Genomic DNA, 11,095 nt, shown 5'->3' with positions numbered 1-11,095 from the left:
TCTATCAGCATTGCCCTGAAGTGTCCACCACCGTGTCCCTCCACAGGACAACTACTCTCAAGTGGTAGGAGTCATAAAAATCATTACAGGGGGGGGGGGAGGAATAAAATAGATGTAATAATAAGTTCCTCTGTCATGGTTTCCCAACCGTGATATTTTTTTACAGGGCCTATCATGGTTTCCCAACCGTGATATATATATATATATTTATAGGGCCCATCATGGTTTCCCATCCGTGATATTTTTTTCTAGGGTATCCTCCGTCATGGTTTCCCAACCGTGATATTTTTTTATGGGGTAAAATAAATGATGATACGAGATCACCTCTTCTTCAGTAATAATGTCCCCAAAGAGACATAATAGCAGCAGTTGTATATAACTCGACCATCTTCCAACAAATATAACTCGAACCAAATAATAAACTTTGTAAAAGAACCCATTAAATAATCCGATGTAAAAATTTATTCTTAGATACACAAGCTTCATCTTCTGTGCTCCCCCTTTCTTGAATATTTTGGTCACATAAACTTATTCACAACATATGAAATAAAGTACCTCTTTCTTATACTTCTTCTACTTCTCCCCCTCAAGCTGGGAGGTAATGGCAGTGATCCCAGCTTGTACCAAATATCATAGATGTAGCAATAGGCGCAAATAAGCCCTCAAACCAAGTAGGAGTGAGATATTTTCCTGATATATCAACTCAAACAGTGACTCAAAACAATGGGTATAAATTTGGACTTTTCAATACAACAGAATACCAGCATGACCTTTTATTCTTCCAATGCGAATATTTCTTTAAATATAGATCAGATTAACATGAAATTTTCTCATTATGAAATTAGACTTAAATAAATTTCATCCAAGTATAGCTTCTCTTCATAAAAGATAATTATTAGTAGATAAATGATCTGATAGATTGTGGTCTCTGTCATCATGCCGAACTAAGTATTGTTTCTCCTTTTTTTTCCAAAATGACCATCAAATCTTCCAAGAACAATATTTCCTTATAAACAAATCATACCGAGAATTGGTTGAATAGGTAAGAAATAGACTTACGTATCTTTATTTTTATATATAATTCTCCATATAAAATCTTTTTATTGATAGCATAAAATACCTCGGAAGTTAAGGCTTTTTGCTGCCGCTCGAACCTCTTTTTCAATATGACCTTTGCTGCTTCAAATATCGATTTCTCTATGTAGATAACTCAGATAAAAAATTGGCTGATTATGTAAAAGAATAGACTTATAGATCTTTCTTTTGATATATATTTCTCCATATAAAGTCTAGTTCTTGATAGCAAAAAATACCTCGGAATATGAAGATTGTTGCTGCTGCTCGAACCTTTTTGCAATCTGACATTCGCTCATTCAAATATCGACATCTCTCTGTAGATAATTCCGATTGGAACAAATCATTTTTCTTTGGAAAGTAGACTCAAATATCTTTTCGAAAAATATATAATTTAAAATATGAAAAACTCTGTATAGAAGTAAAAAACGCTAAGAAAACTACGGGTAAAGGGACTGAAAAAAAATAACTATGAATCTAGACTTAGGGTTTAGAGTTTAGAGAAAATGATCATATTACCTCCGTGAGTTGACTCTGATACCATGATGAATTTAAGTAAAAGTAAAATACTTCATTAACATCTATAACTTATTATAATCAAAGTATATGAACTTCTATTTATAATAGAGGAAGGTAGTAGAGTCCAATTATAATAAAACTACCCTTGTCCCAATTACACCTAAACTCTAACACTTAAAATAAGTCATAACATAATTAAATAGCTCAATATAGATAAAAGACAAACATAACTCAAACTAAAACTCATTCTTTGACGTGACCATAAGATAAGATACTTTTGTGAGTCCTTCTTGATATTCCAACTGATGTAATAAGGATGCCAAGTCATAGTAATCATTGTGGGTCCTACTTGTTATGGGTTTGGACCCGTCTTGTGGGCATTCCTTGGTCGTGTGGCCCATCTTACAATATTCTTTAGATATGTGGGTCTTCTTTGGTTGTGTGGGCTTGTAATCATTGTGGGTCCTACTTGTTATGGGCTTGGACCCGTCTTGTGGGCGTTCCTTGGTCGTATGGCCCATCTTACAATATTCTTTAGATATGTAGGTCTTCTTTGGTTGTGTGGGCTTGAACTTATCTTCCAATAAGTTGACTAACAACCCCCCCGGTTAACTTAAACTAGTCGAATAAATCTATATTCTTACATTTGTCCAAATCCCAACCTCTATTCTTCTCTTCTTCAAGCTTGGAGTGTGTGAAATAGTAGTTGTTTGATGTTGGGAAAGTGTTTGATGTATATTAATGGTGAAGCTTAGTATGATGAAAATAGACTGGATTTCAGACACTTCAAGTAGTAGTTTCACAATTTTTTGAGAGTTGTAACTATGTAGAAGTTATGTCCAATTTTAAGTTAGTTTTATGTATAATTTTTTATAAAGTTTATTTGACATGTATTTTATATAAAGTTTTAAATATAAGTGGGAGATCGAGCTCAAACTCAAACTCGATGCCACCCCTAACTGTAACTAATGACTTTTTAAGGGAGCGGTGACCTTTATGTCCTTATTGAAAATACAATTAAATATCTAAAATAATTAAAAATGATAATAATGTAAAAGGTAAAGCATTGGTTATACTGTTTGTTTTTGGAGTGGTGTAACCATCATACTATCTTAGCATGAGTTGATATATTTTTTATCAATACTACAATTTTCCATAGATTTTCCTTTGTCTTGGTAAATAGACAAAAAATATCTAATCCAATATCAACTAATATGATCCCGTGCTATTTTAATACGACCAAGAACTTCATAAAATTAGGCAATCAAACATGTTCTCTGTCTTGTTAGAGTCCAAAACTTAGTGTATGCCAAATGGAAGATAGACAAATTTGGTCTTAAGACGATGTCCAAATTGGACTAGGAATTAGGTTGAATCCCCCTTTCCATAGAAATTTTTAATTTCAGACCTTTAGTTTCAACTTTGTAATAATTTTTGGAAGCAGAGACTAGCGAGGCAGGTTTGAATTTTAACTTTTCAAAATACCTGCTCCAAAGTTAGACACGTAGCACTCATGTTACGCACTTGTTCAAACTCCTCCACCTGGACCTCTGGATCCACATGTGTCCACCAGCGCACCCCGTGCACACACGTAGACGGCACAATCCAACACAGGTGAGTCATCTCGTTTTGGCTCCAAAGATCCGCTCCCGCCAAAAATTTGATAGCAAGTAAAAATGAAACCAGAAAACCACGGATCCACCGACTATGCCGGGACCGTCCGCCTCTATTATCTACCCCCGCTCATATTTTTCAAATCTAATTTGAACTGCAACGAGCTGTCACTCTCTTATCGCGTCTTCCACCGCAAGCTTTCTTTGGATTTTCACAAAAGCCTCCAACAATCACCTCAATTTACCAAGGTATTTTTGTTCCTTCCCTCGTCCGAAAATTTAAAACTTCCCCGCTCATCGCTCATCCTCTCTCCTATTTAATGTTCGCTGTAAACCCTCATCCCCAATTCCCCTCTTTTCCGAGAAGAAAACCCAGTTTCTTGTCCCGATTTCTCTGCGAAGTTTCTTCCGAAACCGATTAGTTTCCATTCTTGAAGGGTTGAGGCCAGTTTTCTTTCCGAAAATATGCCTGCTCTGCCGGAAGAACCCCTTCTCGCTTCAAACCCAGATCGCTTCTGTATGTTTCCGATACGGTACCCTCAAGTATGGGAGATGTACAAGAAGGCTGAAGCGTCTTTCTGGACGGCCGAGGAGGTAGACCTCTCTCAGGACAATCGTCACTGGGAGAATCTCACAAATGACGAACGGCACTTCATTTCGCATGTTCTTGCCTTCTTCGCCGCATCCGATGGCATCGTCCTCGAGAACCTTGCCGGGCGCTTCATGAAAGAGGTCCAGGTCCCGGAGGCTCGGGCCTTTTACGGCTTTCAAATCGCAATCGAGAACATCCACTCGGAAATGTATAGTCTATTGCTCGAATCCTACATCAAAGATCCCATGGAGAAATCCCGACTCTTTCGTGCCATTGATACTGTCCCTTGCGTTGGAAAAAAAGCTGATTGGGCCCTTAGATGGATTGATAGTGCGGAGTCCTTCGCCGAGCGCCTGATTGCTTTCGCCTGCATCGAGGGGATTTTCTTCTCCGGGAGCTTCTGTGCCATCTTTTGGCTGAAGAAGCGGGGTCTAATGCCGGGTCTTACTTTCTCCAACGAGTTGATCTCCCGAGACGAAGGCCTGCACTGCGATTTTGCGTGCTTGCTCTATAGCCTCTTGAAGCAGAAGCCTAGTGCAGAGAGGGTGAAAGAGATCGTTGCAGATGCTGTGGTCATTGAGAGGGAGTTTGTTTGCGATGCATTGCCCTGTGCTCTGGTGGGAATGAACAGGGACTTAATGGGCCAGTACATCGAGTTTGTTGCAGATCGGTTGCTGAGGGCGTTGGGGTGCGACAAGATTTACAACGTGCCGAACCCCTTCGATTGGATGGAGCTAATATCCCTGCAGGGGAAGACGAACTTCTTCGAGAAGAGGGTCGGCGAGTATCAGAAGGCCTCGGTGATGTCCAGTCTGAATGGGGATGGTGACATCCATGTGTTTAAGCTCGATGAGGATTTCTGAATATCTATGCGTGATTTTCTTTGTAGTTAAATCCCTTTTTCTTTTATACCTTTTTTCCCTCTTTAATTGGATTAGTAGGTCTGTAATTTGTCCTTTTTTTTGTGTTCTTGTTTGTTTATTGGATGATAAAGAAATACAGAGTACAACGCCTGTGACTTACATTTTAAAATCCCTTTTATTTTCTTCGTCTCCTTCCTTTATCCCCGTGTCACGGCTGTGACCAGCCACCTTCTCTCATATCTTCTTCAGATGGGGGATTTCCCTTATTTTCTTTTCCTCTAGGGGTGGAGCTCGGCAGCCCTCCTTGCTCGTTTTCATACGATAAGGAAAGAAGTCTTAATTTTTTTTTTTTTAATAGGTGTATAGATGGTCAAACCAGGTTGAACTAAAAAATGGCATTGGGCTTTGTTGCGTGAGACTTGATTGTGTGAGCGCCATTTTGTGCTCTATGATTGGTGTGACTTAAATCCAAGTTCTTGAAAATGGGTCAGAGGCACAAAGTCACTAGGTTGGTCTATGGGTGAATCGATTTTAGTTGAGTCCCCTTACCGTATTCGTTTTATTAGGAGTCATTCTAGACAACAACGGAAGCTATAAGTTAAGCATGGAAATCGGATTCTATCCTTTTGGCTTTCTAATCTAACAAAGACGTCAAGGTAGAACAAAGGATGATGGGCATTGAAGTCGAGATCCAAAGGTGTGGGAGTGGAGATCAGTAGAGAGTTTGGAGGGTGAGACTCCTTCCCTCCGACTTTCCTCAACTCATGTTGAGCTAATCCAACTCAGCTGACTTACCTGGGTTTTTAGAATTATTGAGTTCGATCTTCAGTCGAAAATCCTTGGTTGCAAATAAGAAGGCCTCTCTCCAATGTTAATGAAGTAGTACACCGAATAGGTTATTTATGTCTTAAGATTAGAAGTAATTAGGAGATTAAGTGAGTCCTTAAGAGATTTAAAGAAGGTATTATGAGAACTAAGAAAGAGTAGGTAGCTAGGGTTAGACTTGGATCACACTCCCATGTATTCTTACATAGGATTGATAAGAAACTAATACAAATTTGAAAACTTAGATTCTAAGGGTCTCTTTTGGAACCCTAGAAAAAAAAATAAAAATAAAAATGACAAAAAATAATTAATAAAAATGAGATAATGATCAAATTCTCTTTTCCACTATCTATTTTTTAGAATAATAATGGTCAATTTTTTATTTTCTTTTATTTTCTATGGGGTTCCAAACAGACCTTAAGTCTTGAGGCAGATGACCCCCAACCAATAAAGTCGAGTTATCCTGTATGATCATACTCTCCCCTCTAGATTTTCTCTCTCGCCCTCATAAACCTTAATTCAACTTCCTCCAGTTCTAGGGTCAATGGTGTGAACAATGTCATCTAGGGTGCTATCTCCGAACTTGATTCTTTGATTTAATCTCTATAAATGATTTTTACTGGTGTAATTGAATGAACACTTGAATTTGAGCTTCTTTGATCAACTAGCCATTTGAATTTATTAATAACCTCTATATGATGAGTGATGAAGAAACTATGATCGAATGCAAGGAGGTAAGGTGGAGTTGCGGCAAAAAAATGGCTATTTGGTAGAGTTTTCCGTCTTGTTTTGGATGTGAAGTTTATGTAATTATAGCAGAGTTTTTTTTTCTTTTAGATTTTGGTCTAATGGAATAATTTCTCCTCTTCTTATGCTTGTTTTTTTTTCAAGGAGAATTCGCTTATATTGATAGGCCAAAGATGGGTAGTTCAACCATCACTTTTTTTCTCCTTGTTTGATTTTACCATCGCAGTAATACAGTATCCATTCATCTGATTATTTATACCTTCTTCCATATACTATTTATTTACCTATCCAAGATTAAAATGGTTCATCAGTAAATAAATGAAATACTTTATTTTAAGATCTATAAAAAAAAGTTAATGGACTGTTTTGGAGGGAGATGTGTTTCGTTTGCACTTACTTGTCCAGATCAATGAATCAGTGTTGCATGAGCCACATTTATTGTCAATCAACCTTTAAACCCAGATGTCTACTTGCGGTACTCCATTTTTTACATTTTCCTGGAGAATGTTTTCTCTACTTGAGAGTGGCGGCACCCATCCTACAAAACAAAAGAAACATTGTCAGATTTCCAAACCAAGTTGCATTGCTCTGCTATGTAAGCCTTTAATACTTCTAATTATACTAGGGATATTTTCCAAGTGAATTTAATCACCATTAATTATAGGAAAGGACGCACTTAAATGAGACACGAAATCCACCGATGATGTGGTCAGAACTGCAAATTGGATATTTTGACTTTTAATACTACCTAATGGGAGCAATGTGACGTTTTATGAGTCGCAGTGGAGACTGTAGACTGATTCAATGCTTTCATATTGAGGACTTGGAGAGCAGAAATGATTTTTTTAACCAGAGACCGTTTCAGCAGGGATCAGGAGCTTCCTGGCAGCCAATGGATGAGGGTCCCCCTGTCTTTACCAAAGGGAGACAATCCCAATATATGCTGATGCAATGCTACCATTGAACAAAAACAGAAACTCATTAATTACACAAAAGAACCCTTGTGGCATCCCACTCGAAATTTGTGCACGCCAAATAAAGTCTGATTTAGACTGTTATCTAGGCGGCCCCATCCTCCCATAGACGCCCAGCTCATAGTGTCTCAGTCTTGCTAAAATTCATGTGGCACAAATTCGAAGCCCTATCAGATAAGATGAGCCAAGTGCGCTCGACCAGAGAAAAAAACACGAATGGAAGATTGCCCCAAAGTTTCAAAAGTCAGCAATCGTTTGTTCCCGGTGCTGTAATTTCTACTTTTTTTACCTCAAATTTTGCAAAAAAGTGTGAATGAAAAATAATCTTATAAACGACAAGATCACTGGAATAATGTAATCTTTTCAATCAATTAAGTAAATAAATATAATTAAAAATAATCTTTTACCTGATAGTACGGTAAACCTGGGATAATGCAGAAAAAAGTTTACTTTCACATAGATAACTTACCGGACTTGAAGAAAACACTTCCCATCATCAGACGACAGAGCTGGGACAGAGAGTCAAGACAGGATGGCTGGAATTTATGGCGAACCAGGCCACCGACCGAACTACCGAGAGCGTCCCATCCATCAGACGACAGAGCTGGGACAGAGAGTCAAGACACGAGGTCTGGAATTTTTGGCCAACCAAGCCACCGAAAGAACGTCCCTTCCGCTGCCAGAATCAGACAGTCTGACAGGTCTCCTTGTCCTGGTTTCAATTTTTGCATTCCTCTGTTTGTTTTTCCTAAATGATTTTACAGACAAGGGTTCATTTTCTACAGAAATATGATCAGATTGAGAAACACGTAATTGTTGACTGGAGCTTTCGCATCGATCGATCCAAATTCAGTCATCTGTCCGCCGCATGATTAGATTCCAAAACAAAAAAAACAATTCAATAGAATGACGGAAATATGAGGAACATTACAGGAGATAACACTTTCAGAGGCCGAAATCTCAACCAATTCTCTGCAGATAAACGAATTCTAATTAATAACTACCTCTTTTCCTCAGAGATTTAACATGGGAATATAAAGGTCTAATCAATTAACATGGGAATCTACAGGTCCTATTTTATCACGGAATTGGTACTCCACAATGTGCTCTTCAAAAGCTTTTCCATGTAGTATAACGATTTGAATTCCCCACGCAAGTTTGGCACAGTTTCCATGTGTAACGATAGGAGGAATAACTGACAAAAGGAATCATTGGAAACGGAATGCATGGGCATAATATTCTACATCCGTTTCTTTTGTGATCTCTTACGTTCTCCAGGTTTTGCTTTTCATTGCACGCCAATCAGAGAGTATTACGCCTTTAGAGCTAAAATTGTTTTCAGAATAACTTTATTGTTGATAGTTTCAAATAAGACAAATATTTAACCTACAGTTAGCCATTTAGTGGAGGAAAAACTTTAAAAAAAAATAGACTTAAAGAATGCAGGGATCATTTGTACATTTGTACTCTTATAGGAAACCGCTAAAGAAAAATAAAGTGATTTAAATTCAAATTTTTATCAAATGTTATTAAAAATATTTTGGCCGAGTATATTTTAATATTTTTATTCAAATTTTTATCCCCTTCAATTTTTGTGGGATAAAAGGAATTGACTGAAAAAATTTCCATCTTCTTCAATAAATACAAAATTTAGAAAAATTTGATCAAATTTATTTTTTTTATAATTCTTTATTGAGATGAATTAGGTTTGCCATAATTCTTTATTTATCATTTCTGAAGAATGGAATTTTTCAAGACAAGCCTCATTTTTTTACATGGATAAATTGATTTTTTGAAATATTACTAACCTTGACAATACAAAAATTTTAGCATAGGCGTGCATGCATTTATGCTTTACCGTGTTTTCTTATTTTTGTTATAAATTAACGCCATCTCTCGGCATAAAAAAAAGTCCGGTAATTATTTTGTATAAATTTAAATAGATAAATAAATTAAATTTACATCGAAAAATATCTGAATGGAAAAGGGGTTCGTCTTTTGTCCTCTTAGTAACCTCCACATAAATTAATAATAGTGGTAATAAATAACGACGAAAATAACTGAAACAAATTTGGATAAGATACTAAAAAAGTAAAGGTCCAAGAAGAAGCCCGATTCTATACGTCGTAACAAAAGGATGCAAACGGCTCACGATTCCATCCGTCAGAGTTGCACTGCCGCGTGAACCTTTTTGCGTCGCAAAATTTCCAGTTTTACTCGATGACAGCAGCCCGGATTTTAAGTCCCTTCGTGTTCGCTTGCTTTACTTTCCAATTTTCTATTACGGTACGAAAGCAGCCACGCGGAAACCCACTTTAACGAACAAAATAATACAATAACAAGCATAAAAGATAAAAAACGAAAAAGAAAAAGAATACGTTTGAAATTGAATTTCGTCTCGAGAATGAAGGCCGGCGATTGTCTTATTCTGTGATCGTAAAACCTGGAACTGTTTCTTTTTCTATTTCCCGGAAATTAGGGATCTGCAATCTCCAAAGCCCAAACTACTACATCTCTACGACTACGACTACGACTACGACGATCAAGATCTTGGATCACAGGCCATTTCACCATTTCATTCTCGACACGATTTCTGAAATCTGAATCCCTATGCGGTAAGTAGTTAAAAAACTTAGCTCTGTTCCTTTACCTGAAGACCTGGAGACCGGACTGGACAGATCTGATCCCTTTCCTTCTTCAGTTCACATCAAAGAACAGAGACCGCTGAACACGAATCAAGACTCTGCAATCGGAATCGTAGCTCATATTATCAGTTCCTGCCTACTGATAACTTTTTTTTCACGGAAATTCGAATAATCGGAAAGGAATAAATGAGCAGTTTCGGAGGAAGACGACACCTTTTTTCAGGAAATCTGATGGCAATCCGCGGAATAAAGCCAAATGCTGCTTGGTGACCTCTTTACCGCCACTGTTTTCAGCTCTTTTTTTATAATAAATTTCTGATCTTATCTGATGCGGAAAATTTCTCCGCTCCGTGCTTCCGTACAAGCCAACACTCTCCAATGGACGGGTGGGGTCGTGACGCTGCAGATAAGGATAATCCATTACGACGCTGTCTTTTTAAGAAATAAAACGCAGCAAAAACAGAAAGTATTTTCCGACAGCGTATAAATGTATAGTAAATATTTTACTTTCGAGAAAGGAAAATTATATGGTTTTGATTCAGTATGATAACTATTTCAAACTATCCATTTACAGTTCTTTCTACCCATCTTTGGGCTATGTTTGGGACATGGAAAGTGGAGAGAAAAGACTAGGAAGATAAAAGAAAATAATAATAATAATAATAACATTTTAAAATTTTGATGATTAAAATTTTTTTTCTCTTCAAATTCTTAAAGAAAATTTATTAACCAATAGAGAAAGTGATTTTTTTATTATTTTTTCTCTCAATGATTATTTGCTACAAAACAATAGAAAATAATTTTCTCTCCCTTTTTTTTATGGGTCCAAATAGGTCGTTAAGAGAAAATTAATACGTAACAATTTTTTTACCTTGTAACGATTTATTTCTTTACACATTCACTAAATGAGATGGAAAATTATGTTAATATCCAATTAATTGAATATTCAAACAAATATAAGGATATTTTGTAATAAAAAAACCTTTTATGTAGAGTGTGGCTTGGTTGGATATTTTCATTTAAATATAATTAAATGATATATTTAACTAGTACTATATATTTTATAGTATTTGATGATATTTTATGACCTTTTATTTTTTATGATTATTTATATGTTATATTCAAAAGTATTATTTACCTTTCCCCCTTTCCTTTCCACATTATTATTACACTAATTAATCGCCTAAATAATGCTCAGATCACTTACTCGTCATAAAACGCAATCTTACAATATTTAGAATAG

The 11,095-nt window shown here is 36.6% G+C and overlaps 1 protein-coding gene across 1 annotated transcript; it reads left to right on the top strand.

The window, feature by feature from the left end:
* The first annotated feature begins 3,479 nt into the window (after nt 1-3,479).
* LOC137945696 (ribonucleoside-diphosphate reductase small chain) lies at nt 3,480-4,843 on the top strand. The gene has a single exon (XM_068791677.1). The coding sequence runs from the start codon at nt 3,672-3,674 to the stop codon at nt 4,659-4,661; it is 990 nt and encodes a 329-aa protein (XP_068647778.1). The 5' UTR covers nt 3,480-3,671; the 3' UTR covers nt 4,662-4,843.
* The last annotated feature ends 6,252 nt before the right edge of the window (nt 4,844-11,095 follow it).

Source organism: Aristolochia californica, unplaced genomic scaffold (genome assembly GCF_029961685.1).
Source record: "Aristolochia californica isolate CCGP_79_NKW_82.1479 unplaced genomic scaffold, dmAriCali1.0.hap1 SCAF_12, whole genome shotgun sequence".
NCBI lineage: Eukaryota > Viridiplantae > Streptophyta > Magnoliopsida > Piperales > Aristolochiaceae > Aristolochia > Aristolochia californica.
This window is presented reverse-complemented; position numbering and strand designations above follow the sequence as displayed.